This window comes from Syngnathus acus, chromosome 22, assembly GCF_901709675.1.
Source record: "Syngnathus acus chromosome 22, fSynAcu1.2, whole genome shotgun sequence".
NCBI classification, from domain to species: domain Eukaryota; kingdom Metazoa; phylum Chordata; class Actinopteri; order Syngnathiformes; family Syngnathidae; genus Syngnathus; species Syngnathus acus.
The window spans coordinates 5,747,252-5,765,722 of record NC_051106.1 but is presented as its reverse complement, the minus strand read 5'-3'; the positions used below and the strand labels follow the sequence as shown (position 1 = coordinate 5,765,722).

The following is an 18,471-nucleotide window of genomic DNA, read 5'->3' as shown; positions in this document are numbered from 1 at the left end:
TTTATATTTTTTTAGCCATAACCTTTCAAATGAAATAGTGGGGAAGTGTTCACCATCCCATGAATTAAAAAATAAAAAATAAAACTGGCGACACATACCATGCAGAACTTTTAAAATGCTCTATGTTAGGCGATTGACGCGCCTGGTATGGAAAAATGGATGAATGACGTTGCATGATTAATTTCCTGATGACACTCCGACCGGAAATTGTCGTTCGGTCAACTTCCGCTTTGCTCTCGCTAGCTTGCCCGAAAGCTGGTAAACTTTATGACAATGTCGGCTACGCTGTGATATGTTATCAGCGCTGTTTCACCATGTGGAGCGTGTGCTTATTTGTTTTTCTGGCACATTTATGCTTGATCGGAGCTTTTAAATCAAGAATTACGGCTGAAGAAAACCGCGAAGCTAACGGTGAAATTGGTAAATATTGCTAGCTTTTCAAATGTAGTCATCTGTCGTTCAGGAAAATAACCCCGATAACTAACAGCGGTTTCATATTACTTGTCATATATCTTCCTTTATTCCAATTATGAGTTATATATTGTTTATAAAGTATTTTGGTCGTTTTAGTCAAGTACCAGCGTGTGGCTTGACAGTTGTGTTTTTCTCAAGCTATACAATGCTATGTTGTTCCCATTAATGTAAAGCTGTTCGTTATCTAGTTATTCGTGACTGGTTTCGTCCTATGTCTTTCAGATTCACTTCATTCCATTCTGTCTGATTTTGAGATTCTGCCAGTGTCAGACCTCCAGTTACATTCTGTCAGGAAGAGGGACGTGCACACCCCGTCCCACTTGGAGCGCCTGGTCAGCTTCAGAGCCTTGCAGAGGTGCACAAGGAGCATTCAAACTACATATGTTTTTTTTGTTTTCATGTCATTTTGGGGTTAAAAATGATCTAACTTGTGTAACTTGAGTTTATATTCTGGGTGGTTGGGGGAGGTCCCTCGGCATACCCCCCTACTACGACATCAACGGTGTATGTGATTTGTGTTTTGTGTGCTCTTTCCAGACATTTCAAGTTGTACTTGACCACCAACACAGACCTTTTCACCGACAAATTCCGAGCCGTGTTTGTCGATAACCTCGGAAAGGAGGAAAACTTCAACGTTCAGCGTCAGAACTACTTCACAGGTCATGTGGTCGGTAAGTTGATGTTAAATCATGTTGAGCTGTCGTGTGGTCAAAACGTGTATTATCACATTTCCTGTCCAATTGTAGTTTTATTTTGTAGTTTTATTGTTTTGTTTATATTTTCAGGTGAAGAGAATTCCCGTGTGCAGGCACACATTGATGGAGATGAATTTTCAGCTCACATTCTAAGTGATGAAGCAGAGTACAATATAGAGGTTAGGAGACATGTAGTATTGGTCATTTCAAATATCTTCCGCAGTTCTTTAATCAACTGTTTTGTTCATTTTTGCCAGCCCTTATGGAGGTTTACAGACAGCGCTGACGATGGCAGGTTGCTCGTGTATCGCTCAGAAGACATAAAAAATCTGAGCCGCATTGCTTCTCCAAAAGTGTGCGCTTACATGCACGCCAAGGACCTGCTGCCCGAGTCCGCTGGGGCAGGTTGGGAAGAGCCCGAGGTGACGGACAAGATCGACGGTACGTCTGCTTTTACTCGTATCTTGTATTCGTCGATGAAGTGTTTTTGTGGTTGAAGATCAGGGATGATGTAAGTTGGCAAGGAAAAGGAGAGGGAAAAAACGAGTAGGAGGATAATAAATGTCTAAGCTGGAGGAGGCTTTGGTAATTAGACAAAAGGATGTGGGTGTCAGATTCTTATGTCTGACTAAAGCTGCACAATTTCACTTTGCAGATTCTCATCACAGAGAAAAACGCCAAGTCCACGACCACAAAAGGAACACCTGCCCCCTGTTGTTGGTTGCAGACTACCGCTTTTTTAAAAACATGGGACGCGGGCAAGAAAGCGTCACACTCAATTACCTGGTCAGAGGCCGAAAACTGAAAACCTCTATTTGGTTTATACATACGATCCATACATTTTGTGTCGTAATTTTCCATGTCTTCAGATTGAGCTGATCGATCGAGTCGATGACATTTACCGAAACACAACGTGGGATGATGACTTCAAAGGCTACGGGGTGCAAATACATCAGGTTTGTGTAGTATAGCATGAATGCAGAAAAGACTCTTCCCTTTTCTTTTTCGTTGTGTCACCACAGGAAGCGATTGACTAGCGGTCCCCTCGCTGAGACATACATTTTAAGAGGAACTGAAAGCTTTTGTGTGCGGCTCATTAAGTTTGTTCCACATGCGTTATGCATGAATAGACACACTGTTTATTGTACTGTGACTAGCCTTTTCTCACTCAAAAGATATGCATTCATTATTCAGCCACACCAAGTCATTTCTTGTTTGTCCTCAACAAGAAGAACTTTTGACTGCCTCTGCAAAGGCTATTTTTATGATTTTAGACGACATAAAATTGACTTGTTCTTTTTTTTATACTTTACCACCATATGTTTGTTTATATCGCCGTTCTCAGATGATCATCCACAAGGAGCCCACAAAACCTACTGGTCGTGCTGGCCCTGTCTGGGTCCACTACAACATGGAGAACAGCCCTGTGAAAGAGAAGGCGGTTTGGGATGTCAAGAAGCTTCTGGAGGTAGATGGGGAGAAAGTTGACGAGGAAATGATGCTTCAAATTCGCTTCATGAACCAGTTGTTGTTTTCGGACTCTCGATGGCACTCTTGGTTTAAAGAAAGGGGTGTAAGAAATGGCGAGTCAGTGAGAGTGCCATCTAGAGGGCTCAATGAACACAGCAAGTGCTTCACGAAGCAGCTTGAAGCTTCATTTTCCCCATTACTGGGAGAAAGTCATTGTGTCATTAAGTAGTTGTGAAATTGTTTCCAGCAATTCAGCTCAGACATAGCCGACAACGCGTCTACCGTGTGCCTGGCCCACCTGTTCACCTACCAGGATTTTGACGAGGGCACTCTGGGCCTGGCCTATGTGGCTCCCTCCAAACCGATGGCCTTGGGCGGCCTCTGCCCCAAACGTAAGGACAGTGGCATTGTTTTGAAATGCCTGCCATATAATCTTGGGGTTTTGCTTGGTGCATTTTACTGTTTCCCTTCTGTATCGTGAAATCTTGTTTGCTTTGACAGCTTATTATCCATCCCTGTCTGCCAAGAAGCCCAGTTACCTCAACACCGGCTTGACCAGCACCAAGAATTATGGCAAAACAATCCTGACAAAGGTCAAGATCACCCCTTACATATGAACTCTGTCTCCCGAGCTTTGTTTTGAATGTTTGCCTTAAACGCAACCATATACTTGTCCCATCAGGAGGCAGATTTGGTGACCACTCACGAACTAGGCCATAACTTCGGAGCCGAGCACGATCCGGACAACATTCCATTCTGTGCTCCCAGTGATGACCATGGTGGAAAGTTTGTCATGTACCCAATAGCTGTGAGTGGAGATCATGTAAACAACAAGGTACATACCGCTTGCTGCCTCTTCTTTTCTTTTTCATGACTTGCTACAACACACGAAAATGCTTCAACCAATTTCAAATATTTTAGTTGTAATTCACTGACTTGTTACATAAAATGCAAATGCAAGAACCTTTTGTCTTGCATGAAATGTAATTTGTTTTTGCAGCCATCTTTGTTGTATTCATCGGCACAGACTGCTGATGTAGGCGACTTATCAGTTTGCCAGAAAGCTCGCACAATTTGCATAAATTGCATCAAAGGCTTGGATGACACCCGACCAAATACAAACTCACTCAACCACTGAAGGTGTTGAGTCGATCATGCAATGTGTGACGCAAAGTGTGAAAGCCAGTTTTGAATGTTTACCTTTCAATTTTATGTAATAACAGCAAGCTGTTGTCCGTTTTGGCTTTAGTTGTCATTGTTAGTGCAGATGAAATGAAAACGGTACAAAAACAAAGCACATTTTTGTGCTCACGATTAATCCGATTTGAAGAGTTCTTCTAATCGGCCTGCTAGGGCAGCTCCACTTGCAGTCTGATGATTCAACTCCTCCAACATCTCTTCCAGCGTTTCTCCAACTGCAGCAAGATCTCCATAGGAAAGACGCTTCGTTACAAAGCTCCCTTGTGCTTCAAGGAGAGGAACAGCAATGTGTGTGGGAATTCCCGGGTGGAAGAAGGGGAAGAGTGCGACCCCGGCTTGCTTCATCTCAATGATGATGCTTGCTGCTCGTCCAACTGCATGTTCAAATCAGGGTCCCAGTGCAGGTAGGAGAGCTGATATAAAACTCTGGTGCACTTAATTCCTTTCAAACACTTTCGACAGTGAATTTTTGTAGAACTTAACCACATTTGTTTTTTTTCCCTCCTCACAGTGATCGAAACAGCCCGTGCTGCAGAAATTGCATGTTCGAGCGGGCAGGAACAAGGTGCCAAGAGCCCATCAGTGCCACATGTAAGGGCATTGCCTCCTGCACAGGTAGGTATGCGCCCCCTGCTGGCCAAAGCAGACACACACTACAATCTCACACGTTCGCCCCCTGCTGGCCAAAGCAGACACACCATGATTCAATAAAAATGACACTCAATGGCACCTTTAAGTAGGCCTATGATGACAATCAACTGCTCAATAAATGAAATGGCAATTTATTTTTCAGGATTCAATAAACTGTTTTTTTTACTTCAAGGCAACAGCAGTCAGTGTCCTCCCCCTGAAAACGCCTTCGACAACACAGTTTGCGTGGACAACGGCCGGTGCCTAAATGGAGAGTGCAACCCGTTCTGTGAGGCCATGCAGAACCTTCAGTCCTGTGCCTGCAATGGTATGCAATTCTTGTGTTTCTTTTTTTTTGTTTACCCTGTGTGACAGATTTCTTCCACTCTCATAATGCAGCCACAGAGGATTCCTGCAAAGTGTGCTGCCGGCGTGGCGATGGCACCTGCGCGCCCTTCGTCCTGACCGATGGCAATTTGCTTTTACTACGTAAAGGGAAACCTTGCACCGTGGGCTTCTGCGACGAGAACGTGAGTGTGGAAAGAAACGTGCGCTCCAGACCCCGACACTTTACGATTGATTCAATGGCGGTGTCAATGTTTCCGCAGGGGAAGTGCATGAAGCAGGTGCAGGATGTAATTGAGCGTCTGTGGGACTTCATTGACAAATTGGACATTAACACTTTTGGTAAGTGCTTCACGTCACACAAGCGAATGAAAGAGCTAATTTCATTTGACTTTCTCCCCGTTAGGGAAGTTCCTGGCGGATAACATTGTGGGCTCTGTTGTCGTGTTCTCGCTCGTCTTCTGGATCCCTCTGAGTATTCTAGTTCACTGTGTGGTAAGAACCCAACTTTAATTCTGCCAGCGGAGTTCAACTGTTAAAAAAGGATTTGCCCTGTTTTACCATTTTGCTCTTCTCTTATAGGACAAGAAACTCGACCAGCAATATGAGGAGAACACAATGTCGCTCTACTGCCCTCTGAATGTAAGTGTATCACCTCTTCTCCATTTTGAAGAATTGTACGGTGAGCACGAAGCATTTTAGTTCAGTTGAGATGTTTTTTGTTCCGTTCCATTCATTTCCATCAAAACAAGAGGCACCGAGTGTTTCGGTAGATAGATTCGGGGCACACCGAGACTTGTGTTCACAGTCGAAGCTAAATTAGCGCTGGGTCTGTCGGTCCGTGCGGGCTTTCAATGACCTTTCTGTCACTCTTGGCCTTTTCTTATTGGAACTGCAGCAGACGCTGGAGGTTTGTAATAGAGCTCCAGCCTTAGGTGAGTGCGTGTGCCATGGCTTGGTGTTGCGTTGCCATCCAGTCCATGATGATGCATGGTCCGTGGGCCCACGTTTGCGATACTCCCCGCACTCCTTTACTCCTTGACGTAATCGCTGATCGCCCACAAAGTCGCCGCAAGGACGTCCCACACGCCATTCGATCAGAAATTACCTCAAGAACGCAAGATTGCATCTTGGGAGTTCTCAAACAAAGACTTGTTGTCGTTCGTACGATCAGATGCGGTGTGTGTCCACATTTTCAGTTTTCGTCTGCCGTGAGCAGATGAGAGTTCTTTTTAATTCACTTCCCGTCTTTTACCCCTTTTTCATTTTAGTTGCTATTTCTGCACAGTGTTCACTATTTTGTTGTTTGGGTGAAAAATAGTTAAGCCTCTTTTACTCAAATCAGCAGGAATGCTGCACATAAAACACAAGTGCCCCCCACGCAGTTACTATCCGCACATGCCTCACACCTTTTGGTCTCCCACTAGCAAGAAATCCTGAGCAACATGGAGACGGCCCCCATCCGCATCGTCAAGCCTCCTCCGCCTCCCTCTTCCTCCTTCGCCGGCCCGACCGCGCCCTTCTCGCAGCACCGCTTGGTGGCGCCCAGCGCCGTCTCAAACCAGACCCCCAGCTCGAGCTACGTGCCCACGCCGGACGGCAGCGACGTGGCCTCACGGATGGCCACCATCCAGGAGGACAGCAGCGACTCTCACCTGGGAGAGGAGGCAGGCAGGGCCGACGACTTCCCAACCGCAGGAGCCTGCTCGTTGGCTACGAGATCCTCCTACGAGGATCTGAGCGATCAAAGCCCGTCGGCCCGGGAGAGGCGGCGCCTCAAGAGGCAAGAGTGCTTTGATTCCAAAGAGACTGAGTGCTGAGTCCAATCAATTTGTAATTTATAAATTCGTACATTGACCTAAAGCTAGCTATCATGGATATCTAATACATTCACAAAGGATGCTCTTCTTAAGATGAACCACCTCCAATTGAAGTGTAATTTCCTCTTTCATCATACCTCAAACACATTTTGAACAGTATTTGCTCGCCACAAGTTGCCGTGCTGCACTTTTGAAACAATTCTCCTTGTGTTTTAGTGTACAAAACCACTGGATGATCGTCTTACTGTAATCCCCGTAGGGGGACAGGGACCAAGCCCTGCTGCAAATAGTGACAAACTGACAGTAATTGATCTAATAGTTAAAACCGAAAATTCCAAAAACAGAATTTTGGGCGGTCATTAACAGCTTATAAGCAGTTACAACATTTCTTCATTGATGCCGATCACGATGCTTCAATTTACTGGGCTTTAGTGCCTCTTGTGGCATCTTAGGGCGCTATTTAAAAAAACAGAGATGCTCGAATAGGTGCGAATGTTTAATGAATTAGTTATCCGTGAATATGCTGGGGACTACTGTATACACTTGTGTCATGAATCATGATTGGCTTCTTTTTAAATACAGTATGTCTGCTTTGTGTCAACCTGACTCCAAAACACTGCTGTGCCTTTTTGGATGGTTATTCCCCATCATAAAGACTTAGAGAGAGAATTTGAATTGTTGCAAAGCTGTGAGGTGCTCAAGTTGTGTTACTGTTTTGTTTGCTCGTGTCAATATTGTTGTCACAATGTCTCGCCACTGTTGCCTGTTATTTAATTTCAAGCCAAAACAGCAACAAGGCTGACAAACTGAATGGTTGTGAAATTGTTAATCAATGTAAAGCTTTTATTCATGTCCACCGCTTGCATTACTTAAAAACATCCCAATAAATGATTGTATACAAAAAACATGACATTCAAAGCTCTTAAAAATCAGAGTCCTCATGCCGTCTGTCTATCTTCGAGTTTACGGGTCACACAGCAGACTGTTCTCGGGGCTCCCAACGTCCACATCCCCCCAATAGGGCAGGATCAAGGGCAGATGAGCCACTTTGCTCTCCAGCAGCTCCCAAAGGTGCTGCATCACAAACTGGTTGCCTTTTGCAGACAGGTGGAGGCCATCCGACAGGTAGACTGTGAAGTCCTAAGAATCAAACAGGTTATATGGATGCATTTTTTCTTTCCATAAAATATATGATACAATAAAATAGAACCTGTCCGTCTTTTTGCATGAGCGTCCACAAGTCTAAGACGTCAACACCGCATTGAGAAGCCGCTTGGACGCACGCTTGAGCGTACTGGCCCGCCACGGAGTTCAGTCGATTGAGAGGACAACCTAGGATGCAAAGACACTTCATGATCTTCAGCGGAGGCGAGAATGTGCATGTGAACGCTACCTTTCAGCTTGCATTCTTTCTCCCAGGCTGCTTCATTGATGGGAGCAGGGGTTATGAAGATGACTTTGCCTGCAGGGACCCCCACCTTGGTCAGGTAGCTGCTCATTGACTTCAGGTTCTCCGAGTACTCGTGCAGAGGGACATGTTGCTGAGGGTTTTTATCTAAGTGCAGATTTCGATGCAATAACAGCATAATACATTTGCGTTTTTGCATGTTTGAGAAGTTGTATACCTTGCAGGGCGCAGTCGTTGGCTCCAAAGAAGACAGTAACTGCTGCGATGTTTTCCGACTTGTCCTGATGCAGTATACGAGGAAGAACAATCCTTCCCCATCGGGAGTTGTAGCCCGACAACCCTCTGTTGATTACGTCACACTTCCTGCTCGAACAAGTTAAAATATTCCCATCGATTAGTCTCCTAATCATGTATTGACTACGAAATTGCGGAAACGAGGAGAGCAAAAGAAGACCTTGCTAATTTATCTGCGATGCCTGCACCCCATCCGTTCACTTGGAAGGAACCCTGGAAGAAACAAAATCAGCTAGCAACATATAGCAAAGCAGCGAACGAACAACAGCAACAAAGAATCGTGCAGTTCTTTTGTAGCAGCCAACCTGTGTGATGGAATCCCCGAACAGAACCACCTGAGGCCAGGTTAAAGTTTTCAATTTGGACATGGCGGTACTAATACACACTTGACACTCGAGTTGCACAGCGCATGCGCAATACTCACCTTTATTTTCTGTCAGTAAAACTCTAGTCTTTAAAGACTATTATAATTAAATAAGAAAATATATAATATGACTATAAAAATAAGTAAAACAATAAAATGGGAATATATGGAGAAAATATATTTCCTTTTGCTTTAAACACCTCGGGATGCTGGCCACCACTACTGCAAAAATTGGCTGCATCTTTAGTTCAACAGATTATTCAGTTCTACACCTGAATTGAAATTACGAATACATTTAATGTTTTCAGTATTTTATTTTCGTGTTTTGGGGGGGAATTTGAGAAAAAAAGATTTAAAGGCCATTGTTTAAGGGAGGTGCTATGCCAATTATTTGACAGTAGAGGGCGCTGCAAAAAACAATAACAATCAAAAGTAATTTCCGTTTCCGTTTCTTGACTCCACAAACATGGCGGAGGTCATACTTCGCTGTAGCAGAAGCACTGTCAACATTTCGCCCAAAATATGCAACTATTTTCCACCGAAATCTCCTGGGAAGCACGAAGAAGGTACAGTGTACTCTTCCACGTTACCCACCGGTGTTCCATTTTTAAATTTTAATCGTAACGAAACAAACTGTGTAGTAACAGTTGAGATTTCAAGTTTTGTCATTGTTGTTTTTTTTCTCTTTTTTTTAGGGCTGAGGGATGACAAAAGAGCAGGTCATGGACATACTTCTGTATCTTGGGGCCACGGAGACTATCTAGGGATTTTCTTCCCTCAAAGCAGCGCCCGTCCAGGCTCTTGCTGGGGACATTTAACCTTTATTAGGACTTATGCCAATGGCACCAGAGAGGAGCCTCTTTACAGAAGCAAAACCGGCTACTACGACATCCTCGGCGTGTCTCCCACGGCCACCCAAGCGCAGATCAAAACCGCCTACTACAAACTGTGCTTCCTCTACCACCCGGACAGAAACGCCGGAAACGATGATGCCACCGTCCGCTTCTCAGACATCAGCGAGGCCTACTCAGTGCTGGGCCACAAGGGCCTGCGAAAGAAGTATGACCTTGGCCTCTTGAGTCTGCTCGACCTGACCAACAAGACCCAGGTCAGACCCTCCGCCGCCAATCCCCCCGGAGGAGGGAGCTCAGCGGCAGCAGGAGGGAGGAACGCGGCAGTGGACCCCCGGAGTACCATATTTGACTTTGACAAGTTCCTTCGCTCGCATTACGGCGACCAGCTCCAGAGGGACAGAGACATTCGAAAACGGAAGGAGGAGATGCTGAAGAAACAGCAGGAGTCGCTGGGCGAGAGGAACAAGGAAAGCACCATGGAGGTGGGTGTCGTCATGATGCTCGTTGCCGCCATGGTGCTGCTGATCACCTTGAGGGGAGTGTCGAGATGAAGTCATACTGTTCATTTTCCTTCATGCACACACAGTTAAATTTCATATTTATAGAAAATTATGAACTATGGGTAATCATTACCTCTTTAGAGCCACAAAGGTTGTGTATTGTATGATGACTGCTTCTCAAAAATGGTTAGAGGTATTTAAATGTGGGGAGGGGGGCAGTTGCTGTGTATACAATTTCCCAAAAGTTGTTTTTTTTCAGCCTAAATTAGTAGGATTACTCCTGCCACTGTCAATCCGTCATACTTTTTTTGACTTACAATAAGTCATGGCACACTTGTATTATAACTATTGCTATTTGTCTTTTTGGGCGGTGCAATGTTCTAGAATAATGTGCCTTTTATGTGGGTGCTTTTGTCATCCACATATATAAGTAATGAATGAAACATATCTGGTGTTCATTGTGTCATATCTAAATTTTCTTGAACTTGTATATCGAAGCGAAACCACACATTCAAATCACTGAGAAATGATGACCCTTGACACCACTGATGCCAAATACTGAACATTTAGTGCAATTAGAAATTCACATTGCCAAATACTGAACACTTAGTGCAATTAAAAATTCACATTACATGTTAAAACACAAATTTCAAGTCAGTGCATTTTTTTTTGTAACGAACACAACATCAACAATAAATAAATAGAAGTGCTTGTAGTTAAAAACACAATACGGTACATGTTATAAATACTGACAAACTATTAACACGTGTTATCCAGGACATAAAAATATGCATCACTTAAGTGATGGCATGATTGATGTGATGGGGTTGAGGGCGTCAAATAGGCGCTGCACTGCTTGCTCCACCAGCTCCCTCAAGGAATCGTCTTCTGTGTCCTCGTCCTCGTAGCTCACCGACTAATTGGTGTGGGAGAAAAGTGTAAATTGGGTGTCTTCATTTTTGTTCGTTGAAATGTTCAAAGTGTCAAATCTCGAAGCAATGGCGCAAACACCTCACCCGTGTTTCCAAGCAAATGTTCACCGTCTTGCCGTCGACGGTCACCGAGATGTTTTGACCGTCGCTGATGTCCACGCAGTCTTGTCCAAACATGTCCCTGAAACCAAACATTTCTTCACTTCTTCATTAAAACAGGAAGTGTAAATAAGTCATAGTACTCACTGCAACATGACTTCAAGTCGACTTTGAAAGATGTCCATGTCCAAAATGGAACTCTGGCTTTCCATGACTAAACACAAGAAAAATTAGAATGTTCAGTAGCATTGCTACCACCAACTACCGCCCACCTTTCTGAGCCTTCGGATTGGACTGGACCTCCAGCACCACAGTGGTGATGGCGTCGGCGTACATGTCGTTAAGAGGGTTGGCGATCCACTGAAAGCAGAATATGAACAAGTTTGACAACCGCAGCGGGATGGAGTAAGAGCATCCCCGGCGCTCACCTCAAGCAGAACCATGCCAATTTCATGGATCAGAGTGATACTTTGGAAGATCTTCAGGGTTTTCTTCTCGGTGCCGTCGAGCTCTTCTACATCACCTGATGACGAGAAAGCTCGGTGCTTAGTACAAAGGAACATTTGATTTCAAAATGCAGTATTTCGAGGCTGACCTGTAAGGTTCCTAAGGTGGCAGACGAGCAGCGAGTAGGGTCCGGTGAAGGGGATGGCTTGGGTTTGCTTCACTGTGCTCATGGACAGCTCTGTGTACACTGGAGAAGAAAAAAAAAAGCATCCTCACGTGCACTATGTGGGCGGGCGTATTGCTGAGGACTTGACTGACGTGAAAGGTCAGAGGGATTGAGGATGTGGTAGTTGAAGTTCTTCTTCACCAGAATGCCCGACACTCTCTGACCCTGAACGCATTTTTGATCTGCCAGAGAGCCCATCACCTGCACAAAACGGCGCAGCCACGTCACGACGCTCATAATCTCAATAAAATACTTTTTTGTTTTATTAAATCTGTATAGATTGTTTTTAATTATCCAGGTCATGGAAATTTGCAAATGTTGACTCGATGTATTTACGAACCTTGGCCAGTTTTTCTCCCCTGAAGTTGAGGGTGACGGACTCTGTGTTGCGAGGGTTGTGGACTTCGATGTGAACCTGCTCGTTGTCCTCGTACTCTCGGATAAGCGCCGCTTTCAGGCGGGCCATCTCGTTCTGCTCGCCGTGGACCAAGATCTGAGGGCGGCAAAGTTTCACATTTTGTACACAGACTAGTTTGTTTGCTAAGTTCAACAAAATCTAGCGATGCATTTCAGCTTCCCTACCACATGTGGAGGTTTGAGAGCGCGGATGAACTCGCTGGTCTGCTGGTAGTCCGTATGGGCCGAGAAGGAGATGTAGTCCACTGACATCTTCAGCTGCAGCTTCTGTCCCGACATGGTGGTGATCTCCTCCGGCTCGGACATGATGTGCTGCGCAACAAACGTGACCGCCAACTGTAAGCTGCACTTCCATGAGTTACGTAACTTTGAAATTACAGACTCGCTTTTCACATTGCAGCTGACCTTTGCCAGTGTTCCCTCCACACAGTATCCAGCGATGATAACGCCGTTCCTCTTGTCTGTGCACCAACTTTCGAAGAGCTCCCTGGAAAGGCCGCTCTGCATCATGCCAGGGGACGCCATCACCACACTGGGACCGATGTCGTCAAAGTGGTCCATGCTCTGGAATTTTAAGACACCCAAGTAAGTTTCCATTCCGATTTCTTTTTTTTTTTCATGGCGTTTGAACATGGGTGTGCAGACTTTTTATATCCACTGCTTTGTGCTCTACCTTGAGGTTGCTAATGTGCTTGAAGACAAAAGGGTTGTTTATGTTGATGGCCTTGCGGATCTTGTCGTTCATGGCGTTGACGTAAGTCTGGTACACGGCCATGCACTTCTTGGCCAGGGACGAGGCGTAGTAGATGGGGATGTCGTGGAGCTCCGGATGGTTCTGCCAATACTCGTCTGCATTCAACAGGAACAAAAAAAAAGACATGACATCATACAGAATTGATTAGATTGCATGTGTTAGATCATCACCCAGTATGAGCAGCAGTTCCTGAGCTCGGCCCAAAGCGAACACGGGGATCAGACAGCGGCCCTCCCTGTTGACGATGTCGTGCACCGTGTTGCAAAAGCGAGCCTCGCGCTCTTCGCGCTTCTCGTGGATATGCGTGCCGTAGGTGGACTCCTGCACAACAGCGATTAAAGAAACTTTTGTTCACCTCAAGAAATAACCAAAACACAATTTTTGTGAGAAATTTTAGGGGTGTACAATGATTAAAATGTCCGGTTTGACGCTAGGGATCTCGGCCGCCATGAGGTGCCTGTCTTCCTGTCGTGAGAAGTCGCCTGTGTACAGCAGCTTTGTAAGAAACAGAATGAACAAATTATAATAGCAGTCAGAGGTGGGTAGAGTACCCAAAAATCAAATTCACGTTCAGGTACTGTAGATTTAGAATACGACACAAGTACAAAGAATTCTTCTATTACCTTGACTCCGGCTATTTCAATCATAAACATGGCAGCTCCCAGCACATGGCCGGCATGGTAGCACCAGAACTTGATCCCCGCCACCTCCTTGACCTCGTGGAAGTTAATGGTCTCAATCTTATCCATGCTCTCCTCCAGGTCCGTCTCGGTGTATAGCATGTCGTCTGCAGAAATGTTGCTGCAACGGGTTAAAAAAAAAAAAAAGCACAAATTATAATATTGTATTGTGATTTACAACACAATGAAGGGTTTCATGATTTACCTGACTTTGACGTAGTCTGACAGGAGCCATCGGTAGATAGCCTTGGTGGCGTGGGTCATGAAGGTTCTGCCTTTGAAGCTGGTCTTCTGGAGGAACCAAGGTAGAGCCCCACAGTGATCAAGGTGGAAACTGGAGACAAAGGAAGTGAGTGAAGGGAGGAATTAAATGTCAAAGCAAATTAGGTTGGAAGAATATGATGGAAGAAAAAGTGCAATCTTTCTCCTGAAAAGAAGAGATGCTTACTGGCTGATGAGCAGCAGGTCAATCTCCGCTGGGTCGATCAAGTCTATATAAGGGAGGGCATCCATTCCCTCTAAGCCGGGATGGATACCACAGTCCAGCTGACGAATAGACAAATCAAAAATAAATTATAGTCTCCAATTATAATCTCTATCTGATCGGCTTCAATTAATAATTAGTTACCATAATTTTTCTCCCTTTGAATTCCAGTATAATACAAGACCTCCCAACCTCCTGCCCAGCACCCCTGGCGAAAAGACAACAAAAGAAAATAAATAATAGCTATAATTAAGCTTACACGGAGATGCATCATATATAATATATAGAATTTAATATATATTAATTAATTTATTTATCATCGTACAGCGGACGAATATGAAGCTGATCACTCTCCTCTGCCGGAACGGCAATCTCCACTTTGCGTTTTGAAGCCATAGCTGCCGAAAATCACAGAGTAAAATAAAAATAATAAATATCACAATCCGATCATCGCGCACTGTTTTGAAAATGAATGAGGAGGCGGTCTCTTGCAAAACGGGACACTTCAGGTCTTCCCTCAAAACACCGTCGATAAGAACGAGGGGTAGTGACAAACGGTCCGGCACAAATGTTCCCTTCCACAATAATCATTATTTCAGAACAAAACATAGCAAAATGCTTCAAGAATATTTTAGAAATAAACAAAATGTGTGGGTTTATTGATTTAATGTTTAACTCTTATGACAGCAGTTTAGGTTTAGCGCTGTCATTGGTTAAGTCCCCTTTAAGACGGGTTGGGCGGAGGCTGTGAAACTCCGAGAGAAGCGAAACAGTGAATAAAAGCCGACAAACGCCCTGTTGAAAGCAGGGAGATTATCCAAGTGATGTTAACGGTGCACTGATGCGCCAACAAGGCTGACCAGGTATGCATCTGCTGGATTTCTTGCAATTACGGCGATCTCTCGAGGGAGTGAAAGTTGACGAACTTCAGCGTTGAAATGAAATCGACGTTATGCGTGGGAGGTGGATAATGAATGGTTTTGCTTGGGTGTTTGTACTTCTAAATTAAACGCTGGTTATAACTTTATTTATGTCACAACATGTCATTTGCGAATATAAATTAAACAGCAGCTAAGGGCAAGGATGTAACAGATATGTGAGAACCCTAAATATTTTATAGTCCACCAACGGACGAAGAAGCAACTTTGGGTCCGCAGGAAGCTGACGTCACACGTCTAAATAAGACAAATTATAGTTTTTTTTTTAAAAATTCATCATGACATAAAATTGCATGAAAAATAAGATGGTTAAATGGAAAATTGAAATGACAAAAAACGGCCATTGCAAGCATAGATACTGTAAATTCATCAAGTTCAATATATTTTATCCAGTTTGTAGAAAACATTTTTTTCTCAATTAATTGACAATTTAATAGGTTGGTTCACTATTCAACTTAAAATTCATTATTTAAAAGGCTACCAAATGATTAATTTTGGTACAAAAACGAGACAACAGTGAATATAATGCACATTGTCAAACAAAATGAGGACTATGGTGTAATCTTACATGTTAAATGTTTGGTGGCGTTTAGCTTGGAGGTGGGCTGGAATGCGGTGGTCCAGGATGCAAAAGTGAAAGATGTTTCGCAAGGTGAAAAAGCGCCACAGCAGCAGTAGCTCTCAAAGCAGTGAGATCAGCACCAAAAGTAAGGTACAGTAATCAAACCCAGTCTTCACTCACTGGAATCCAATGAGACCATGTACAAGTCACGTGTAAAAACTGAGGCTGATAATTCTTAATTTTTTTTTTTATCTGTCTTCTATTAGATCTCATTAAATCATGCAGGTGTACCTTATGTCGTGGTCTTGACCGATGTGTCTTCCTTAGTCTGTAGACTCCAGTTTGGGAGGACTATCCAGGTCCAGCACAGTCGCCAGCCTCGACACAGACTCTACCAAGAGCTCGGGTCAGTTGGATTGCATAATCCGAACATTTTATTCTATTACTCCTCTCCCATTAATGCCAAAATGTACGACCTCCCTAGGAAACAACTCATCCGAAACGTGCGCAGAGTTCCGGGTGAAGTATGTGGGAGCCATTGAGAAGTTGCAGTTTGACATGAGCAAGATGCTCCAGGAACCTCTTGACCTCATTAACTACATTGATGCGGCACAGGTAAAAAATATTAATCCAATGTCGTGCAGTACATAATATCTGTATGACATCAAATCTGCCAGTCATGCTGAGTTTTAATTCAATTCCATCATGTATACAGCCAAAATTATACAATTTGTTATACTTTGTCTAATTTTAGCAAGATGGAAAGCTGCCATTTGTACCAGGAGACAAGGAAATGATCCTGTTTGTGTCGAAACACGGAGTCAAAGTGGCCTCGTTGGACCAATGTGTGAGTACTGTTTTGTATTCTATTGGGTCTAAATACAACTTTAGCCACGACTGGTGAATATCCAGCAGTAATTTATAAATGCACACAAAGGTTTATAACTTCCTCTTAATGCCACAAGAGGGCGGCAGAGCATGGCATTTGTCACTTCAGAATGGGTTTAGTTTTTTGTTGCACAGAAATTAACTCCTTTTTACACTTGCAAAAGGTAAAATACTGATGTTAGGGGTAATAAAGATTTGGTGATAACAACAGATAATAATTAACATTTATTCCGTCAGGATGTGTTGCATCGCCACCCGCTCTACCTGATCGTGCGCATGCTTTGCTACGACGACGGCCTCGGCGCGGGGAAGAACCTCCTGGCCCTCAAAACCACCGACCCCGAACAGGAAGGGTGCACCATCTGGGTTTACCAGTGCATCAGCTCTGTGAGTGCCAGCGAATTATCTGCCATTAAAAAGAAAAATACTTGATTGCCTTTTTTATTTTTATGTAAACAGGAGCAGGCTCAGTCCATCTGCAAGGTACTCTCAGCTTCCTTTGACTGTGTAGTCGCATCAGACAAGTTGTGAGGATGGCGTGCGAAAAGTAAAACCAACAAAGGGAGACTACAATGACTGACAAATTCAACTTTTTCTCTAAATCAAGTTTGTTTCACTTACTACCTAGATGCCATATCATTATCAATATCTGCACCAACCAACCACCACACAAACAATCTAATTTAAACTTTAAGTTCAAAATGAAAGATGCAAAGTGAAATGGTTGCATCCATTTGAATTTATTTCAGGTATTCTGGTTAAGTGGTACAACAGAGTGCTGGATACAGCAATAGTTCGTTGCAACTATTTGGGTACGATTCTTTGCAATGTAGCCGCTTGTCCTTAAGTTTTAAGACTTGAATTTATTAATTGTATGTTTTTCACGCTTGTGATAGATAATATCAGAAAGCAAATTGCGGTACATCATTTATTTCACGTTACTGTCACTTTCATCCATTTGTTAAAAATGTTTGTTACATTAAATGACTGAAACCTTTTCAATTTTGAGTGCCCCCTCTCTTCTTTGTTATAGTTCAAATATCCACCAGAGGGCGCGCTTGATGTGTAAAACCTTCCTTATAGACAACAGTACTATAGTTTAACTGAGACTGCGTGTACCTCGTGAAAAGGTGGGTGTGTTAAAAGTCAAGAATGTCATGCACGCTGTGTGCATATTCTGAACAGGTTGTACCGGTACTTTGTGTCATTGAGTTAAGGTTAAACTGCACTGGGTGGACTTTGCCTGATGAAGAACGCATGTTGTGGTTTGGTTCGGTTTACAAGACAGCGCTTTGCGGTCCATGTCACATTCCAATACCCACAAATGAAAGAAGTAATTGAATTTACATCATGCAAATGAATACATGTATGCTGAATTCAGGCCATTGGTTCAGAAGTGTAGACAGGTGGAAAGCTGCAGGTTGTGCTGAGCTACAGTGAATCTAGGTAGCAGATGTTTGTCTGCTTTTTAATTTCATAAGGCATTTGAGGCCTTCATGCTAGACATTCAGGCCAAATCTTGAGCTGCTTCATTTAGCAGCTTTCTAGGAGACGCTGCAGAAATGCAAGAATGTGTTAACACTGCCCACTTTGTGATTTGAAGTCTGGCTTGGCTGATACTATATATAAACCAATTTCCCTGCCTTGGGTTGGAATTGGAAACAACTTTTAATCCAAAACCCAGGGAAAATCCATGCTACTCTGGGAGAAGAAAATAATTCTAGTAAACAGTGATCAGCTGTACGCAATGCTCTTCTGAAACACTACTTTGTTCAAAGCAAAAAAAAAAGCACACAATGAGTAATGCCTTAATTACCAGATCAGCGGAGATCCTGCTCATCCAGTTCTTCACTGTTTACAGACGTGTGCATTACAATGAAATAAAATCGTAGTGTTTTTGTGTCTAGTGATGCATAAACTTAATTTCCCTCATGGGATAAATAAAGTAAATCATGCAATATCTCATTCATTCATTCATTCATTCATTCAT

General features: G+C 43.6%; 5 protein-coding genes across 9 annotated transcripts; 3 read left to right on the top strand and 2 right to left on the bottom strand.

The window, feature by feature from the left end:
• The first annotated feature begins 194 nt into the window (after positions 1 to 194).
• On the top strand, positions 195 to 7,103 carry adam17a (ADAM metallopeptidase domain 17a). Of its 3 annotated transcripts, XM_037241622.1 has the most exons (20): positions 195 to 420; positions 697 to 829; positions 1,012 to 1,145; positions 1,260 to 1,348; positions 1,427 to 1,610; positions 1,825 to 1,955; positions 2,039 to 2,125; positions 2,515 to 2,637; positions 2,887 to 3,031; positions 3,141 to 3,232; positions 3,322 to 3,474; positions 4,044 to 4,243; positions 4,351 to 4,454; positions 4,663 to 4,797; positions 4,869 to 4,999; positions 5,078 to 5,156; positions 5,221 to 5,309; positions 5,397 to 5,456; positions 5,713 to 5,749; positions 6,242 to 7,103. In XM_037241622.1, exons 1-20 carry the CDS (start codon positions 315 to 317, stop codon positions 6,610 to 6,612), a joined length of 2,583 nt encoding a protein of 860 aa, XP_037097517.1. In that variant the 5' UTR covers positions 195 to 314; the 3' UTR covers positions 6,613 to 7,103. The 3 variants fall into 3 exon arrangements, with proteins under 3 accessions (XP_037097517.1, XP_037097518.1, XP_037097519.1); XM_037241623.1 differs by lacking the exon at positions 5,713 to 5,749 and having other exon boundaries at positions 196 to 420; XM_037241624.1 differs by lacking the exon at positions 5,713 to 5,749 and having other exon boundaries at positions 196 to 420; positions 6,246 to 6,376.
• Positions 7,104 to 7,455: 352 nt separating this feature from the next.
• Positions 7,456 to 8,754, bottom strand: iah1 (isoamyl acetate hydrolyzing esterase 1 (putative)). Its single transcript, XM_037241625.1, has 6 exons — positions 8,642 to 8,754; positions 8,497 to 8,549; positions 8,260 to 8,405; positions 8,028 to 8,189; positions 7,845 to 7,966; positions 7,456 to 7,774 (listed from the first exon to the last, which is right to left on the bottom strand). Exons 1-6 carry the CDS (start codon positions 8,702 to 8,704, stop codon positions 7,598 to 7,600), a joined length of 723 nt encoding a protein of 240 aa, XP_037097520.1. The 5' UTR covers positions 8,705 to 8,754; the 3' UTR covers positions 7,456 to 7,597.
• A 396-nt stretch (positions 8,755 to 9,150) lies between these two features.
• On the top strand, positions 9,151 to 10,512 carry LOC119116421 (dnaJ homolog subfamily C member 30, mitochondrial-like). Its single transcript, XM_037241756.1, has 2 exons — positions 9,151 to 9,266; positions 9,396 to 10,512. Exons 1-2 carry the CDS (start codon positions 9,167 to 9,169, stop codon positions 10,103 to 10,105), a joined length of 810 nt encoding a protein of 269 aa, XP_037097651.1. The 5' UTR covers positions 9,151 to 9,166; the 3' UTR covers positions 10,106 to 10,512.
• Positions 10,513 to 10,603: 91 nt separating this feature from the next.
• On the bottom strand, positions 10,604 to 14,603 carry LOC119116419 (cleavage and polyadenylation specificity factor subunit 3). Its single transcript, XM_037241755.1, has 18 exons — positions 14,419 to 14,603; positions 14,238 to 14,301; positions 14,058 to 14,155; positions 13,815 to 13,943; positions 13,553 to 13,730; positions 13,335 to 13,424; positions 13,100 to 13,250; positions 12,849 to 13,024; positions 12,581 to 12,739; positions 12,341 to 12,487; positions 12,099 to 12,251; positions 11,851 to 11,959; positions 11,681 to 11,779; positions 11,514 to 11,608; positions 11,358 to 11,445; positions 11,233 to 11,299; positions 11,071 to 11,167; positions 10,604 to 10,970 (listed from the first exon to the last, which is right to left on the bottom strand). The coding sequence occupies exons 1-18, from the start codon at positions 14,487 to 14,489 to the stop codon at positions 10,848 to 10,850; spliced, it is 2,094 nt and encodes a 697-aa protein (XP_037097650.1). The 5' UTR covers positions 14,490 to 14,603; the 3' UTR covers positions 10,604 to 10,847.
• itgb1bp1 (integrin beta 1 binding protein 1) lies at positions 13,830 to 18,153 on the top strand. Of its 3 annotated transcripts, none has more exons than XM_037241759.1 (7): positions 13,830 to 13,958; positions 15,625 to 15,743; positions 15,921 to 15,999; positions 16,078 to 16,208; positions 16,348 to 16,440; positions 16,719 to 16,868; positions 16,941 to 18,150. In XM_037241759.1, exons 2-7 carry the CDS (start codon positions 15,672 to 15,674, stop codon positions 17,010 to 17,012), a joined length of 597 nt encoding a protein of 198 aa, XP_037097654.1. In that variant the 5' UTR covers positions 13,830 to 13,958; positions 15,625 to 15,671; the 3' UTR covers positions 17,013 to 18,150. The 3 variants fall into 3 exon arrangements, with proteins under 3 accessions (XP_037097654.1, XP_037097653.1, XP_037097652.1); XM_037241758.1 differs by lacking the exon at positions 13,830 to 13,958 and adding an exon at positions 14,764 to 14,956 and having other exon boundaries at positions 15,615 to 15,743; positions 16,941 to 18,153; XM_037241757.1 differs by lacking the exon at positions 13,830 to 13,958 and adding an exon at positions 14,771 to 14,956 and having other exon boundaries at positions 16,941 to 18,153.
• The last annotated feature ends 318 nt before the right edge of the window (positions 18,154 to 18,471 follow it).

What these genes read in the sequence shown, in the direction of transcription:
- adam17a (XM_037241622.1), top strand. Translation starts at nt 315, where the DNA reads ATGTGGAGCGTGTGCTTATTTGTTTTTCTGGCACATTTATGCTTGATC. An exon ending in GGGCGGCCTCTGCCCCAAAC is followed by an intron (nt 3,032 to 3,140) that starts GTAAGGACAGTG and finishes TTGCTTTGACAG; the next exon opens with CTTATTATCCATCCCTGTCT. An exon ending in GAGATCATGTAAACAACAAG is followed by an intron (nt 3,475 to 4,043) that starts GTACATACCGCT and finishes CATCTCTTCCAG; the next exon opens with CGTTTCTCCAACTGCAGCAA.
- iah1 (XM_037241625.1), bottom strand. Translation starts at nt 8,704, where the DNA reads ATGTCCAAATTGAAAACTTTAACCTGGCCTCAGGTGGTTCTGTTCGGG. An exon ending in TCGGGGATTCCATCACACAG is followed by an intron (nt 8,550 to 8,641) that starts GTTGGCTGCTAC and finishes TGTTTCTTCCAG; the next exon opens with GGTTCCTTCCAAGTGAACGG. An exon ending in CAACGACTGCGCCCTGCAAG is followed by an intron (nt 8,190 to 8,259) that starts GTATACAACTTC and finishes ATCTGCACTTAG; the next exon opens with ATAAAAACCCTCAGCAACAT.
- LOC119116421 (XM_037241756.1), top strand. Translation starts at nt 9,167, where the DNA reads ATGGCGGAGGTCATACTTCGCTGTAGCAGAAGCACTGTCAACATTTCG. An exon ending in TCCTGGGAAGCACGAAGAAG is followed by an intron (nt 9,267 to 9,395) that starts GTACAGTGTACT and finishes TCTTTTTTTTAG; the next exon opens with GGCTGAGGGATGACAAAAGA.
- LOC119116419 (XM_037241755.1), bottom strand. Translation starts at nt 14,489, where the DNA reads ATGGCTTCAAAACGCAAAGTGGAGATTGCCGTTCCGGCAGAGGAGAGT. An exon ending in TGGAGGGAACACTGGCAAAG is followed by an intron (nt 12,488 to 12,580) that starts GTCAGCTGCAAT and finishes TTTGTTGCGCAG; the next exon opens with CACATCATGTCCGAGCCGGA. An exon ending in CAATCCCTCTGACCTTTCAC is followed by an intron (nt 11,780 to 11,850) that starts GTCAGTCAAGTC and finishes TTTCTTCTCCAG; the next exon opens with TGTACACAGAGCTGTCCATG.
- itgb1bp1 (XM_037241758.1), top strand. Translation starts at nt 15,672, where the DNA reads ATGTTTCGCAAGGTGAAAAAGCGCCACAGCAGCAGTAGCTCTCAAAGC. An exon ending in AGATCAGCACCAAAAGTAAG is followed by an intron (nt 15,744 to 15,920) that starts GTACAGTAATCA and finishes TGTCTTCCTTAG; the next exon opens with TCTGTAGACTCCAGTTTGGG. An exon ending in ACTACATTGATGCGGCACAG is followed by an intron (nt 16,209 to 16,347) that starts GTAAAAAATATT and finishes GTCTAATTTTAG; the next exon opens with CAAGATGGAAAGCTGCCATT.